Here is a 17,333-nt window from a genome sequence, read left to right as displayed (position 1 = left end):
CATCGTTAAACTTTTTTCTTACCTCAAAACATGCAGTTGGAAGGAAAAATGAAGAAGGTCAAGAAGACATGAACAGAGACATGATGAAAACTGATATTTAACACTGATCACCTCACAATAAGCTGCATAGAAAATACCTGTTTGGATACTTGTAATTGCTGGGCAGTAAAGTCTATTATCTTTAAAATATATCAAATGTTTAAACAGCTCTATTCTCATAATCAATGTTTGACTACTTTTTAACATACTTTAAGGATAGTGTGTTTTTGTCAATAACTAGCTCAATTGTGGAATGGACTCCCTCCTTTGAGGGGGAAGTCAGCTGGAAAGACATTCTAGCACCTCAGTTCTCTTGCCTCTTTCTTACCTTAGGGGATTGCAGTGAACTAGATAACCATGGAGGCTTCCCCTTCAGAACCTGCTATGATACCTAACACAAGTATTTGGAATCTTTTAAACAACTTAATGAATCATCCCTTACAAGTAAAGAGTTTACCTGTGACCTACAGAGTTTTTTTAAAATTTAAAACTTTTTTAATTCTTTGTTTTTACCTTTGAATGAAAAAGTAATTGTGGGGGGGGGGATTAAAAAAATAGAGAATCTCAGTTTTCTGATCCATAAAATGAGAGTTATTATGCTCTGTGGGGGAGGCTGGGTGGCTCAGTCTGTTAAGCCTCCCATTCTTGATTTTAGCTCAGGTCATGATCTCAGACTTGTAGATCAAGCCCCACATTGGGCTCTATGCTGGGCATGGAGCCAGTTTACGATTTTCTCTCCCACTCCCTCTCCTCCCCCAACCCGTCTCACCCATGTGTGCTCTCTCTCTTTCTCTTTAAAAAAAAGGAGGGGGAAGAGAGTTACAATGGTGTCTATTTTATAAGTTGGAAAGTCCAATCAGATAATGCAAATAAAAAACACAATCTACACTCATTATAGATCTTTAAGAAAGGATCGCTGCCATTATCTTCATTTTGTAGCACAGTGAAAAGCATAGAGGGCACATGATCAAACACAATTGCCATTTTCTTGCCCTCATAGGAGATACAGACAACTAAACAGATGATGTAATACACCATACTTAGTTCTGTTATAGAAGACAAACAAGTAATATGCCCTACTCGAATGATCTTGGCATCAAATCAATTGGAGTTTTTTGTTTATATTCCATCAATCACTTAAGATCTTGCCACGTTATAATTTGCCTCATATTTGGATCTTCATTTTTTTTTAAACACAGATTTTCTTTTCTTTTTTTTTTTCTAGAGTTTCCATTCCTTTTCCATTTCTACCTTATTGACTCTCCAGTTCTGAGTTATGATCTTGAGGTCTTCCTTCCCTGCACTCCCTGGTTGGTTCCCACCATGTACCAAAATTTTATCCTATTATTTACTCCCATGTTTTACTGGATTTAACATCAAGTAACTTACTTGGTAAACTTACTTAATCTTTGAAAGTTTGAACATGTCTTCATATTTGATTAATCATTTGTGTGGATATACAATTGTAGGCTTAATACCATTTTCATAAAGAAAATTGAAAGCAAGCTTCGTTTTTCTTCTAGTTGCTAGTACAAACTAGTAAGTTATTCTAAACTGACACAATCTCTCTGCTTTCTGTCCTATTTCTCTTCTAAGACCTGTTCCTCTCATAATAACTGATTTTAAGGTCAGAACCTCTTGGGGGTGAAATGGACTATTAGCATCCCCTTCCTTTCAGTCACCTTGTAGAATATCCTGGGCTTCATCTTCCTCTACCTCTTTTAACATATCGGCATTATCCTGTCCATGTCATTCTTAAGTTTGTTGAAATATCTCATTTCTTAGTGATACTACCACCCATTCTCTTCACTCATAAAGTTTTATATTTGTTAGTTCCTAAGTTTTTATGTATGAGGCATTTCAGGAAAGAGTGGTTTGTGTTCAAAGCCACCCAAAATATAGCTTGAAATTACTGTACATACAGGTTGCCTTCATTTAAATGCACTGTAATTTATATAACCAGTTCTTAAGTGTTGGACATATTTTCCAAATATTTTTTCAATATGGTAGCTATGTGACCTTTTCATCTGGAAGGTAGGGGTAGGAGATAGACCTATGGGCACAGTATATGAAGGAATGTGTTGGTAAATACCTATTCCTAACAAAGTAACTTTGGGAACTTAACGTTTTTTTTTTTTTTTCAATGTACAGAATAATACACAAAGAACCCTTACAACCTAGAAGTTAGAAAGCTCTGTGGGAAGCAGATAGGTGTTAAGAGTATTGAGCCTATTTTGAAATTTGTATAGATCCTTGCCTATGGAATTTGTGAACATCCTGATTAAAGCCATGGAAGAACATTTTTTTTAATTTTTAATTTTTTATAAACTATATAATATATTTTTATCCCCTGGGGTACAGGTATGTGAATCACCAGGTTTACACACTTTGCAGCACTCACCATAGCACATACCCTCCCCAATGTCCATAACCCCACCCCCCTTCTCCCAGCCCCCCTCCCCCCATCAACCCAATTTCTCCATTCAAGTGTGGGAACACTTTTAAAACTCTTCATATTTAGTTGACAAAATTCCCGCCAGGAGGACAATATCAACTTGCACTCCTACCTGTCACTGACCTCTTAAAAACAAACCAAAATAGCCACAAGATTTGATAATTTTATAAACAAAATTGTACCTTATTATTATCTTCATATGTATTTCTTTGATAATTGCTGATATTAAATATCATCCATATTATATTACTCAGATGCTCAAACCAGCCCTTAGTAGGCATTGTCAACCTTGTCTTAGAAATGTATAGACTGAGGCTCAGGGACTTTAAGAATTCTCAAGATCACACAGCTTGCAAGTGTTTGAAAGCATATGTGAACATAGATGTTACTTGCCAAAAAGTAATTTAAGAACATGTGACTTATCTGCTCATCTTTTTTTAATGGAAGATCAAATTATTCATTCTTTCTGGACCTTAGATGTAAATAATTATGTCAAACATTTTGTACTTCTTGAGTCAAATTCATTTTAAAAGGCCTTTATTCCTTGTGTGCAAAGCCTCCACTGGGAGGGATGTCCCTGGTATGTAGGATTATTGCACAGGACTGCAAGAACAGGAGATTTCAGTGGACTCATGAGAACTTAGCTTTCTCTGGAATCTGGGTTTCACCTTTATTTGTCCCATTGCATGCATATATATAAGAGACTATAAATTTTGTTTATTTTAACTATAAATTTATACTTATTTTATTTTGTGGATTAATAACCCACATGGCAAAATAATATTTTAAAAAATGTCTATACTGCCTAGAGCAATATATACTTTTAATGCCATTCCAATCAAAATTCCACCGGTATTCTTCAAAGAGCTGGAGCAAATAATCCTAAAATTTTTATGGAATCAGAAGAGACCCCGAATTGCTAAGGAAATGTTGAAAAACAAAAACAAAACTGGGGGCATCACGTTACATGATTTCAAGCTTTATTACAAAGCTGTGATCACCAAGACAGCATGGTACTGGCATAAAAACAGACACATAGACCAGTGGAACAGAGTAGAGAGCCCAGATATGGACCCTCAACTCTATGGTCAATTAATCTTCGACAAAACAGGAAAAAAATATACAGTGGAAAAAAGACAGTCTCTTCAATAAATGATGCTGGGAAAACTGGACAGCTATATGTAGAAGAATGAAACTCGACCATTCTCTTACACCGTACACAAAGATCAACTCAAAATGGATAAAAGACCTCAACGTGAGACAGGAGTCCATCAGAATCCTAGAGGAGAACATAGGGAGTAATCTCTTCGATATCAGCCACAGCAACTTCTTTCAAGATATGTCTCCAAAGGCAAAGGAAACAAAAGCGAAAATAAACTTTTGGGACTTCATCAAAATCAAAAGCACAGCAAAGGAAACAGTCAAAAAAAACAAAAAGGCAACCCACGGAATGGGAGAAGATATTTGCAAATGACAGTACAGACAAAAGGTTGATATCCAGGATCTATAATGAACTCCTCAAACTCAACACACACAAAACAGGCAAACATATCAAAAAATGGGAAGAAGATATGAACAGACACTTCTCCCATCAAGACATACAAATGGCTATCAGACACATGAAAAAATGTTCATCATCATTAGCCCTCAGGGAGATTCAAATTAAAACCACATTGAGATATCACCTTACACCAGTTAGAATGGCCAAAATTAACAAAACAAGAAACAACATGTGTTGGAGAAAATGTGGTGAAAGGGGAACCCTCTTCCACTGTTGGTGGGAATGCAAGTTGGTGCAGCCTCTTTGGAGAACAGTGTGGAGATTCCTCAAGAAATTAAAAATAGAACTTCCCTATGACCCTGTATTGCACTCCTGGGTATTTACCCCAAAGATACAGATGTCATGAAAAGAAGGTCCATCTGTACCCCAATGTTTATAGCAGCAATGGCCACAGTCGCCAAACTATGGAAAGAACCAAGATGCCCTTCAACGGACGAATGGATAAGGAAGATGTGGTCCATATACACTATGGAGTATTATGCCTCCATCAGAAAGGATGAATACCCAACTTTTGTAGCAACATGGACGGGACTGGAAGAGATTATGCTGAGTGAAATAAGTCAAGCAGAGAGAGTCAATTATCATATGGTTTCACTTATTTGTGGAGCATAACAAATATCATGGAGGACAAGGAGTGTTAGAGAGGAGAAGGGAGGTGGGGTACAATGGAAGGAGAGGTGAATCATGAGAGACTATGGACTCTGAAAAACAATCTGAGAGGTTTAAAGTGGCAGGCTTGTGGGAGGTTGGGGTACCAGGTGGTGGGTATTATAGAGGGCACAGATTGCATGGAGCACTGGGTGTGGTGAAAAAATAATGAATACTGTTTTTCTGAAAATAAATAAATTGAAAAATTTTTTTAAAATGTGTAAAAATTACAATTTGAAAATTTCAAGTACAGTACATGTATATACACCATACTTTGATCTTAAATTACATGAATGAACCCCAACTTCAGAATCTTTCTGAACTCAACCATATACAAAATACCTGGTTTCTAAAGGGGCTTATGGGAAAGTATATGCAATTTATTAAACTGTGATATGGCTTTCTTAGTAACATACAATTGTTTAAGGAAACATAAACTTTCCAAATATACAGTATTTTTCCAAGTGCCTTAATGTTAGCAAGTCTAAAAAACAAACAATACCATCCTAGTTCTTTAATAATACCATTCTAATAAATGGTAGTTAGTAATACCATTCTGAATTAAGACATTTTTGTGAGAGACCTAGGTGACTCAGTCAGTTAAGGGTCTACCTTTGGCTCAGGTCATGATCCTGGAGTCCTGGAATTGAGTCTTTCATCGGGCTCCCTGCTCATTAGGGAGCTTGCTTGTCCCTCTGTCTATCGTTCCCCCTGCTTATGCTCTTTCTCTTTCTCTGACAAATGGATAAATAAAATCTTTATGAAAAAATGGGACTTTTTTGCACATAATGTTAAATACCTCTCATCTGGACTGGTAGCAGAGTCTTCGGGGTAGATCTAGAAGGTACCATGAAAGTATAGTGTTTAGTGGGAGTAACACAAGTAGTGTGGTTGTACCCGAAGATTCCCTCTTACCGTCACTGCGTGGAGGCTCAAAGTCCAGGTTCTTAGTACTGATCCATGCTGCTAGGTGGATGGATCTCAAATATTATGCTATGTGAAAGAAGCCAGTCACAGAAGGTCCCATAAGTATGATTCCATTTATATGCAACATCCAGAATAGATGAAGCCAGAGACAGAAAGGAAGTTCATGGTTGTTGCCAACAGTTCATGGGAGGGCTGAGTTGAGGGAGACTGATAGAGGGATAGAGAGTCTGACTTTGGAGTAATGGAAATGTCTCCCAACTCTTACAAAGAGGTGGTCATTGCACAGCATAGAGACTATGAAATGCCACTGAATTGTTCACTTTTAAAGATTTTATTTATTTATTTGACAGACAGAGATACCAAGTAGGCAGAGAGGCAGGCAGAGAGGGGCGGGGGGAAGCAGGCTCCCTGCAGAGCAGAGAGCCTGATGTGGGGCTCAATCCCAGGACCCTGAGATCATGACCTGAGATGAAGGCAGAAACTTTAACCCACTGAGCCACCAGGTGCCCCTGTTCACCTTTAAATGGTTCATTTTCTGTCATGTGGACTTCATCTCAAAAATTATTATTTGTTTATAAACCTACGCTCTTGCACCCAACAAACTTGGCAACTGATTCTTACTTCCTACTGTGTGATGTTGGGCAGGTTATTCTCATTCCCTAACCTGAACCTTCACACTAACCCTTGTATCCGAAGCCTCCTTGGCCTCCACTGTCAGTCCAGATCTGTTGTGAGGGTTTCTCAGACATGATGACTCACTGACTGGCGCACTCTAAGTTCTGGCAAAATGGCAGCTGCCATGCTGGGACCACCCGCAGTTTCCCAGCAGCATTGTCCAGCCCAGATTCTTGGTGTAGTCAAGTGACTCTTTCCACTTGGGAGTCTCACTCCAGGTCATTCAGGTAGGAAGAAGTCACATGACATTGATTCATTCAGCGGCATCCTTCTTTTGAAAAACACGTTTTAGGTTAAAACTGTTTTAATTAATGTCAAAATTGGAACAGACTTGGAGAGCAGTGAATAAGGATCACATCCCCAAAACATTATCAGACTTTTCATGAATGTTATGGATCCTGCCTCCCCTTGATCAGTGAGGAAACAATTTATACTGGAGCCTTTAGGAGGAAGTGTGAGCTTCCATGCAGATTCTAAAATGAAACAAATGAATAAACAAATAAAAAGCAGAGACAGACTCATAAATACAGAGAACAGACTGGTGGTTGCCAGAGGGAAGGGAGAAGATGGGCAAGATGGGTGAAGGGCAGTGAGTTGTATGGGCTTCTGGTTATGGAGTGAACGAGTCAGGGGGTATTGGAAATGTAGTCAGTGGTACATGTGTGTGTGGTGACAGATGTTGGCTACACTTGTGGCAAGCACAGCATAATGGGTAAACTATTTAAATCACGTGTTGTATGCCTGAACCTAATGTAACATCATGTGTCTACTCTACTTCAGTAAAAAATAAAATTTAAGACACTGGCATTTTTCAAAGAGCTGGAGCAAACAATCCTAAAATTTGTATGGAATCAGAAGAGACCCTGAATTGCTAAAGAAATGTTGAAAAAGAAAAACAAAACTGGAGGCATCACATTGCCTGATTTCAAGCTTTACGACAAAGCTGTGATTACCAAGTCAGCATGGTACTGGCATAAAAACAAACACATAGACTAGTGGAACAGAGTAGAGAGCCCAGATATGGACCTGTAACTATGATCAAATAATCTTTGACAAAGCAGGAAATAATATACAGTGGAAAAAAGACAGTCTCTTCAATATAGGGTGCTGGGAAATTTGGACAGCTATGTGTAGAAGAATGAAACTTGACCATTTTCTTACACCATAAACAAAGATAAACTCAAAATGGGTAAAAGACCTCAATGTGATACAGGAATCCATCAGAATTTTAGAAGAGAACATAGGCGGTAACTTCTTCGATATCGGCCACAGCAACTTCTTTTAAGATATGTCTCCAAAGGCAAAGGAAACAGTGAAAATGAATTTTGGGGACTTCATCAAGATTGAAAACTTCTGCACAGAAAAGGAAACAGCCAACAAAACAAACAGGTAACCCATGGAATGGGAGAAGATATTCACAAATGACAATGCAGACTAAGGGCTGATATCCAAGATCTATAAAGAACTCCTCAAACTCCACACACACAAAACAGATAATCATGTCAAAAAATGGGTAGAAGACAGGAACAAACACTTCTCCAATGAAGACATACAAATGGCTAATAGACACATGAAAAATGTTCATAATCACTAGCCATTAGGGAGATTCAAATCAAAACCACATTGAGATACCACCTTACACCAGTTAGAATGGCCAAAATTAACAAAACAGTAAACAACATGTGTTGGAGAGGGTTTGGAGAAAGGGGAATCCTCTTACACTGTTGGTGGGAATGCAAGTTGGTGCAGCCACTTTGGAAAACAGTGTGGAGATTCCTTAAGAAATTGAAAATAGAGCTTCCCTGTGATCCTGCAATTGCACTACTGGATATTTACCCCAAAGATACAGATGTAGTGAAAAGAAGGACCATCTGTATACCAATGTTTATAGCAGCAATGGCCATAGTTGCCAAACTGGAAAGAACCAAGATGCCCTTCAATGGATGAATGGATAAAGAAGATGTGGTCCATATATACTATGGAGTATTATACCTCCATCAGAAACGATGAATACCCAACTTCTGTAGCAACATGGACAGGACTGGAAGAGATTATGCTGAGTGAAATAAGTCAAGCAGAGAGAGTCAGTTATGATATGGTTTCACTTACTTGTGGAGCGTAAGGAATATCATGGAGGACATGGGGAGATGGAGAGGAAAAGTGAGTTGGGGGAATTTGGAGGGGGAGACAAACCATGAGAGACTGTGGACTCTGAAAAACAATCTGAGGGTTTTGGAGGGATGGCGGATGGGAGGTTGGGTGAACCTGGTGGTGGGTATTATGAAGGGCACGTATTGCATGGAGCACTGGGTGTGCCTAAACATTGAATTCTGGAACACTGAAAAGAAATTAAATAAGTAAATAAAAAATGATTTTAAAAACAGTAAAAAAAAGGGGGGGGGGCAAGGAGAAGAAAGATGCAAGCATTTGACCATCTGTTGAAAGTTGCCATTTGTCTGTACTGGATGGTGTATGTCACACAAAAATGTGGCTTGATGGTCTGGGGAGGTCTGTGTCCTCTCTCTCTATCACCAACAGTGGCTTCAACCACATTACCCTTTTATTAATGGGATTCTCCGAAGAGCTTGAAGCACATTTGCTGCTCTCCTCACTCACCTTGTGTTACCTACATGCACTTTGCACCCCAAATCAAGAGCAGGCTGGAAGCATTTTTATGACATAGAAATGCACTGTTTTGTAGTCTTCTGGTGACTATATCATTTGTTTTCCTGAAGCCTAATCGAATGAGAGGTGAAGAACAGCCAACATTAATATCATTTATTGAGTGAGGCAGCAAAGGTAAAAATCTACTGAAACACTGTGCTCCCCAGGGCCTGGCCAGCTTCTCTGTGGAAGGGTGGGAAAGGAAGAGCAGGTTCCTGAGCTTATACAGAGTGCATGGCCCTCAGTGCCAGACTGTGCCATTGAATGTGGACTGGAGTCCCGGTGCTAGTAGCTATTTGCCATATGACCTTGAGCAAAACTTGAGCTTTTGGGGCTTTCGAGTCCATACAGGGAAGTATGAGGATCATAAAATCCATTTCCAGTAGTTGTGGAGAGCGTGTCTGAGTTACCCCATGTACAGTGGCTCAGTGCTCTGCAAACAGCTGCCAATAAATACCCCCTCCTCCTTGCATGGCACCTGCAAACCCAGATCTCTGACAGGGAAACTCACACCCAATACCTCTTCTGCCACCAAAAGGCTTCAACAGGGTCTGGTGGTGGTTTAGTTGATCTGCAGCCTGCTGAAGTAAACCTTACAGTCTATTGGAGACACTGAATAATAAATGTCTGGATTACCTTCACCTGGGGTCAGATTTCCAGCTTCAGAGAGAGACAACGTGTACCTGTGGTCCTTGTTCTTTTGGATGCAGAGAGTCAACCCAGTTGAGTGAACAACCTCAGAGAGTCTTGGTGACAGTACTGGCCACTTCTGCGTGGGACTGGCACACACCAGGCACATACATGTCCCCCATGCCCCATCCCCACATGGGCAGGTCAGATGACCACTGCACAGCTGGATGAGTCCAAGTCAAGAGAATATCATGTAAAAATAGATTCATTTCCAAAATGTGCCACCATTTTGTAACTGGCAGTGATATTTTTGGCATTCATTGAAAACACCCCAGGCTGCTTGGGTGATGATTTTCCTAAGGTTAGTCATTAACAGGCTTCCTGCTTTCCTCTCTTTTTGACAGGCCCAGCTGTGAGATACAGTAAGTTCCAGATGTCAGAGGCCAGGCCGCCCCCCCTGCTTGGGCAGCACACCACGCACATCCTGAAGGAGGTCCTTGGATATGATGACAGGGCCATTGGGGAGCTGCTCGGTGCTGGAGTGGTGACCCAACACGAAGCCGAATGACCGAAATGCTCTTAAGACCACAATCAGGATATACGTCACTAGCGAAGGCAATCGTCTTTCTGGACCCTTTTCTCCAGTTCTGGTGCCTGCCTCTGCAAAGAAAAGTTAGAGTAATTCCAGATTTCCTGCCTGGCGCTCCCAGAATGGCTCTGGTATCAGTGCATCTAGGGCTTTTGTACCCCACCTACTACTCCTTACTGTTCTCTCCCCCACCGCAGATAATAGATTAATTGTGGATTTGTGGAATTTTTTTTTTTTTGGAAAGATTTTTTTTTTTCCTGGAAAAATACATTCCTCATTCTAATTACATTAATAGCCTAAATGTTTGCCCCTCCAGCCCACGCAGGTCTGAAAAAGAGCAGATCTCTTGATGTTCTCTACTTGCACATAAAGTCTTCATTTAAACCTTTGTTAGGAAGTCAAAGCAAAAGCAGAATGACAGTTTCAGTGATTGATTTTAAACAGAATAACTTAATTTTGAGCTCATGAGTCCTTTGTTAATCTGTAATTTAAACCATGGATTTTGCTGATGTCCATTAGGAAAACTGAGCTTCATTTTCCCCATGGGGGTAAATATTTGCTTTATGTTGTATTTCCCTGATTATTTTATGATATGTGGCAGAAAATCAATTTCCATCGTTGTATGTTGAGGTGCATGGATCTATCTGCATTAGGGGGTGAAGAGCGGTTCTTTAATCAGCACCTTAATTTGAGCCAAGTACAAATGCAATAGGTTTTTAAATGAGTGTCAAATGACCATCTAGGCATTGAATAATGTTTAAATAAAAGGAGAATGAAAGGAAACCATTCCCTTGTAATCTGAGCACTCACCGGAGAATATATCATGCCTTAGTATTAAGTATTTGCATTTAAATATTAAGGTATTCATCAGGGAACTTAAAGCCTGGAAAATGTTTTCTGTCCAGAAGGTGGCAACTGATTTGACTCTATGTTCCAGGATAAACTGTCGCTCAGGCTGCCAGTCCCCCAAGCCCAGGTATAGACCAAGGCTTCACGTGACCTCCTGATCAATATCCCAACGTGATCTGAAGTCATAACCATTAGGCACACAGTTTGCAGTTGTCTCATGACCTACCACGTGGCAATTGAAACTTCAGTTAGAGGTGTCTATCTTTCAAACTGTGATTTAGAGCTGGTTTTCCTTTAGTGTTCTTTTTTGATGGGGATGATTTGAGCCATGTGTCCATGCTGTGAGCCCCATATATTTCTAGAATCAAGGATTGCAAATAAATAGGAAATGTGTCTTCTCACAAGGTCTCATGGGACTTTTTAGAAGAATGCCTACTAATTCTTGGAAGAGCTATTGTCCCCCCTGCTTTGCTCTTTGGGGACATTTAATTCTGAAGCACTCCTGCTGTGATTCCACGAGTTAGACTTTCATCCCACAAGGGTAAAGCCTTCTGCAGTGCTTTCCCCCCAATGGCTAGATACACAATTGGAGACATTTGCTTCAGGTCAGGCATCTAAATGAAATTCCTCCATGTCTATACAATCAGGGATGAAAATGGCAAAAGGCGAGTTGACAGAGTATTGGCAAAGTCACATGATCTTGAAAACCAGATTCATCATTCCTCCTACAAGTCCAAGTAGATATCTTTAAATGCAGATTACTTGATTAGTGAGCAATCACCCTAAATATCTGGGTAGCCTTGTGTGGGAGGATACTGATCATTCACGGTCACAAAGTGCCTTTAAAACCTTGAAATCCTTCAAGACTGAAAAAGAGTTACCACTGGTGACTGTCTCCAGTGTAATCCTATATCCAGATTTCCACCTACACAATTCAGAATGACCCAAGAGAACTTTGAACCTATTCAACACCCAACAGAAAGCATTTACTCTCCTAATTTAGTGAGAGAAATAATTTAGAATGTATTTCACGTTCAGATCGATAATTAGTTCTGAAAGAAACAATCCACTGACTAAAATTGCTAGCAATATGCCCAGATCAAGTTATGCTTATAAACAAATGTGCTGTTTTAATTATCAGGGCCGATTTTCTTACACATTCCCACAGCTGAGCACACCACTAAGAGACCATATGCTCAAGTTCAGAGTGTGTCAAGGCCTGCCTTCTGGCAGGTTTGTGTCTGAGGTTGACTTAGAAAATTCTTTGAAACTTAGTGGGTTAATCATTATGGAACTGAGGGTGTGTCCACAAGCAACGAGTCTTCCTTCTCTTGATTTTGTCCTTAAACATTTTGCTGCCATGATTTTCTGGTTAACCTGGTTAAATGCTGGAAATGGTATTTTCCAGCATGCACTCTGATATTCTGAACGCTTCTCTAGAAAAAGAGAAATGAACATTGACCAAGTATGCGTGACTAGTGTGTGACTAGTCCAGCTACTTGAACTAGTCCTATGTCTTTGATCCATCTACTAGGAGTATGAAGTACAATCTTGATTTTAAAAGGACAGCAGGTCTCATGGGCTATTTCATATGAGGTCATTAGGCTACCTTACCCATGTAGCCCCCTACTGGGGAGTTTTGCATGAAGACTTCGTGACCCCTGTTTTCAGCCTTTTTCAGGGAAATTCACTCTACTTCTGGGTCACCAAAATTTGATATTTCACCTCTATCTCTTTCATCCCATGACAGTAACATGCTGTCTGCTTAAAAAGCTTTGTAGATGTATGTCTTGCCTATCACTCTCCCATATGGCTTAATGCTGCCTTCATCCTCAGGACTCCGAGAAAGAATGCCAGCCCGGAGATGGACAGACTGTCTAGATCTACCTCTCCTCTGTCTGCTCACCATGGATTCTCAACTGGCAAAGGAGATGAGTGGGAAAAAAGGCACATGACTCACCCTCCATACCCTGACCCTGGGCTGTTCATATTCAAATCTTGTTCCTAAGATTATGAGATTCTTCTTATATTTGCCTCTATTTATGGGAGACTATCTGCTATGGGAGTCAGCCCTTATAATTGATGAGATTCTTAAGACATAGTGGGTCTTAAAAAAAATTGTTGTTCACCTTGAACACTGTAGTATCAATGATCCTTATGAGGCCAGAATACCAAGCTCATATCTTTTCCTTCTTTATTTTGAGGTACTAGGACAGATATAGTCATCATTTGATAGGGAAGATGAAAAAGTTAAAAAAAAATACATATGTGGTCCATATACACTGTGGAGTATTACGCCTCCATCAGAAAGGATGAATACCCAACTTTTGTAGCAACATGGACAGGACTGGAAGAGATTATGCTGAGTGAAATAAGTCAAGCAGAGAGAGTCAATTATCATATGGTTTCACTTATTTGTGGAGCATAACAACTAGCATGGAGGACAAGGGAAGATGGGGAGGAGAAGGGGGTTGAGGGAAATTGGAAGGGGAGGTGAACCATGAGAGACTATGGACTCTGAAGAACAATCTGAAGGGTTTGAAGGGACGGAGGGTGGGAGGTTGGGGGAACCAGGTGGTGGGTATTAGAGAGGGCACGGATTGCATGGAGCACTGAGTGTGGTGCAAAAACAATGAATACTGTTACACTGAAAAGAAATAAAAAAAAAATACATACTTCCATTCCAAACAGCAGTTAAGAAAAACAAAACAAACAAACAAAAAAACACATCACATGAGGCTCTCCTATTGGTGTGTTGAAGTTTTCCCAGATATCAGGACAAAGTTGTGTTCCTTCTTACAATTCTAGTATAGCAACACCAGAGTTGAATGTTTTATAAATTGTTACTCTCATAAGATACTTAAATAGTTTCTCTATATAGACATACCAAGCTATCTTCTGAACACAAATGACCCTGAACTTTTAAACCAGGCTGTCTATGTGCAGGACACATTTATGTGGTGGGGTTAGTGGGCTATAAGCAACTCCAAAAGACACATATCCCCCAACACCCAAAAACAAGTCTTTCAGCATCACTCTAGAAGTATTATTGAAAAATGAACGCAAATACTTCACACTCATATTTATTCCACATATTGGGGAGGGAAGCACAAAAAAGGGAGAGTTTTGAAAAAAAAAATGAAAGTTGAAATATGACAATTGGGTTAGCAGAAAATGAAAAGAGAAAGCATGCCCAGGTAAGACAAACCCAAGGTTGCATTTGTTCTAGAGACCCTGGTGAACCCATAGCAGTCTGAACCCAGCCTGGCCTGTAGACACCAACAGGGAAGGTGAGCTCTAAAAGGGGCTCAAACACTACCTGGGAAACAGACTTTATCCACCTTAAAATTTTTCTCAAGAAATAGCTCTTTCCCCCTATTCCTTAAGACCTTAACATTAAATGGCCTGCCCAGTCTCCTGTCTCTTTGCAACATTCCTAATGAGAGGCTGTGGTAAGTAGTATAATGGCCCACCAAAGATACCTGCTTCCTAATTCCCAGAACCTGTGTTACATCACTGTCCCAGGCAAGAGAGAATAAAGGTTGTTAATCAGCTGACCTTGAAATGGGAAGCTTATCTTAGATTATCCTGGTGGGCTCTGTGTAATCACAGGGGTCCTTCAAATGTGGAAAAGAGTCAATGTCAGAGAGATGTGATGTAAAAAAGACTTAAAAAACTGTTGCTGGATTTGAAATGGAAATTAATTAAGGAGTGTAGATATATTCTAGAAGATGAAAAAGGGCAAAAAAAAGGGACTTTACCTTCGAGCTTCCAGGAGGAACACACCCCTACTTGATCCTTAGTCCAGTGAGACTGGTTTTTGACTCATGTTGGACTTCTGATCTCTAGAACCAACATGCAATACATTTGTGTCGTTTGAAGCCACTAAATGTGTGATATTTTGTTATAGCACCAGTAGGAGACTAATACAGAGGCTGTTCTGCCTTTATTTGAGTGTCCGAAGTGACAGAAAAATTACTACTTTCAAAGTGATCAATTAATACCTTGTAACTCTATTTTTTTCTTTCTTCCTTCCCTCCTGCCCCCACCTTTCCTACCTTGCTTTTTTCTCATTATTTGAAGCTCCAGTCCTTCCTTTCCTTCCCACCAGTAATAATATCCTTTCTCCCTCTTTCTGCGCAGTTCTAGATCCCTGTTACACAAACCTATATCCCCAAACCTGCAACTGACCTTCAGAAAAATAGGACTAGCTCAGTGATTTGGAAGGTAAACTTGTGATAATTCTGGCCATGACTTTACCTCCAATAGCAATTCTGAATTAATCTCTGGTGGGGGCGGCTCTCAAATAACTGGCTGTCCCCTTTTTTCCCCTGAAACTAAGGAAAGGAAATGAAAGAGAAATCCAAATGCTACTCTGGGCTGTGAGCAAGCCCTCAGGCTTACTAACCCTCTGTCCCCTGTCCTCAGTCCTGAGAAAAAACTAAAATAAATAAAATATAATATAGAGCAGAGTTCAGCCTTTGTGATAGTCAGAATCCTACTGTTGTAGTTAGTGAGCCTTCAGCAGAGGAAGGGGAGGGAGGGCATGACAGTCAGTGATTCTCTTCTAGCAACTAGGTTTTAGTCTTTGTTTCTTGCTCTTTCTTAGAAACAGTGGGCTTGCTCAGTCCTCGGTTGGTGATGAGTAGTTTGTACCTTGGCATTTTAGTCGAGGGGAATGCTGCCTTCTTCCTTACCTTGGTTTTGCCATCTGTTAAACTGGGTGAGTGGATCCTCACCGCAAACTTTGCTTTCTTCTTTCAACAGGATGAAGAACACTTTGACATATCGCTCCTCCACCCTCCCGCCACCTCCCTTACCCTTTCTTTTTCTTTGCAAATTAACCACTTGACAGTCTGTTCAACTGAAGTTGGTTTCTTTGGCTTCTGACCACACAGATGGGAACAACAATGTTTTCCTGCTCCTCATCCCATTACCTGCACCCTTTCCTCCTGCCCAGAGCTGCACACGTACTCACCATAAATCAAGACACTGAGCTTCAGAATACACATCTGAGATGGTGAGAGAAAGTAACGTGAAACTGCCATTGGAAAATATCTTTCTTTCTGCCCCTTGACCCCTTTGTGACTCCCAAGGGAAAACTCAGATCTCCACAGCCTCTCTGGTGTGAGACATGGCAACGTGCAACACACATTCATCCTGAGGGTCTTGGATTTATGTTTTCAGATTTTTGCTGAGAACTCCCTGGCTGTTCTTGACAGAAGCTTTGAAATATACTATTAATGAACATTATTGTGTTCTTCCTTTGGAGGGGGTCAAGAAATTTGTAGCATTCATTTTGGGGAGACTGTTAAAGAATCACTATTTCTGGGAGTAGAAGAAAGAGGTATATTTCCCCAGCTAGTATTGCTCATATATACAGCCAGACATGCTTGCAGTAGCATCCACATAGACTAGAGGGCAGAAGAGAAGTTCAATGACCCCCATAGGTCACCTCTGGAAACAGTGCCCAGTGATTAGAATCTTCTCAGCTTGATTTGCTGAACAGTGCAATGGGAAAGGTCTGAGATAAGAGCAAACTAGTGTCCCATTCTTAAAAACACGACAGAGTTGGAATACCCAATCACTGGGGCTTCCACTTCTGGGTCCATGTTTCCCATCTTCTGAATCTCAAACATGGTGTCTGGCTCTCCAACTTTACTTTCTGGGAGAATGTAAGTGAAGGGATGTGGGCTCAGTGTGCAAGCCGAGGCAGTGCTCAATTAGCTGAACTCAGTGACAAAACCATGGAGAGATGACAGGAATGGAAGCACAATGCTTTGTACAGCTACTCTCTTGTGACCCCAGTGACATGAGGTGAGTATGTGGGTATCTGCATAGTGCACTTCTGGGGGAAGGTTTATTAACTCAGCAGCATGAACACTCAGATCTAGAATAGGCCCAGTTGAGGAAGGAAGAAGACTCAGCCACTCGTCAGATGTATTTTTAATTTCCTGTACAAAACGGAAGCAGATTTATTATATTCATCCCTGTAAAATAAGAACTCCTATTGCATTCTTTTTTCTCTCTTAGGATACATACCAGCAATTGTTTAGAAATGCGGGCAGATCTGTTCATGGGCTCTGTGTCTGGGGTTAAATTTGATGCTAGTAACATTTAGTAAGCATGGCTTGTAAAGCACTGTTCTAGGTAGGAGACTTAAATGTACCAACTCACTTAAAAAACATGCCTGAGAGGGACTGACAGGTGCTCCTGAAGAACATATCCTCCAATCTACCATATTCCGTGGGACTGAGTGATAGCTGCTGTTATTACCATGATACTACCCTGGAATC

General features: G+C 40.4%; 1 protein-coding gene across 4 annotated transcripts in view; it reads left to right on the top strand.

Annotated features, from left to right (window-relative positions):
* Positions 1-16,287, top strand: part of SUGCT (succinyl-CoA:glutarate-CoA transferase) — an 808,589-nt gene extending 792,302 nt beyond the window's left edge. For 3 of the 4 annotated variants that reach the window (XM_082692659.1, XM_082692656.1, XM_082692668.1), the window contains one exon: positions 10,004-11,441. In XM_082692659.1, the coding sequence (XP_082548785.1) occupies positions 10,004-10,167 (164 nt within the window). In that variant the 3' untranslated portion in view covers positions 10,168-11,441. Of the gene's footprint in view, positions 1-10,003; positions 11,442-15,804 lie in introns of those variants that run through there. The other variant, XM_082692660.1, reaches the window with a different exon arrangement.
* Positions 16,288-17,333: the final 1,046 nt, after the last annotated feature.

Source organism: Mustela nivalis, assembly GCF_964662115.1.
Source record: "Mustela nivalis genome assembly, chromosome: 12".
NCBI lineage: Eukaryota > Metazoa > Chordata > Mammalia > Carnivora > Mustelidae > Mustela > Mustela nivalis.
This window is presented reverse-complemented; position numbering and strand designations above follow the sequence as displayed.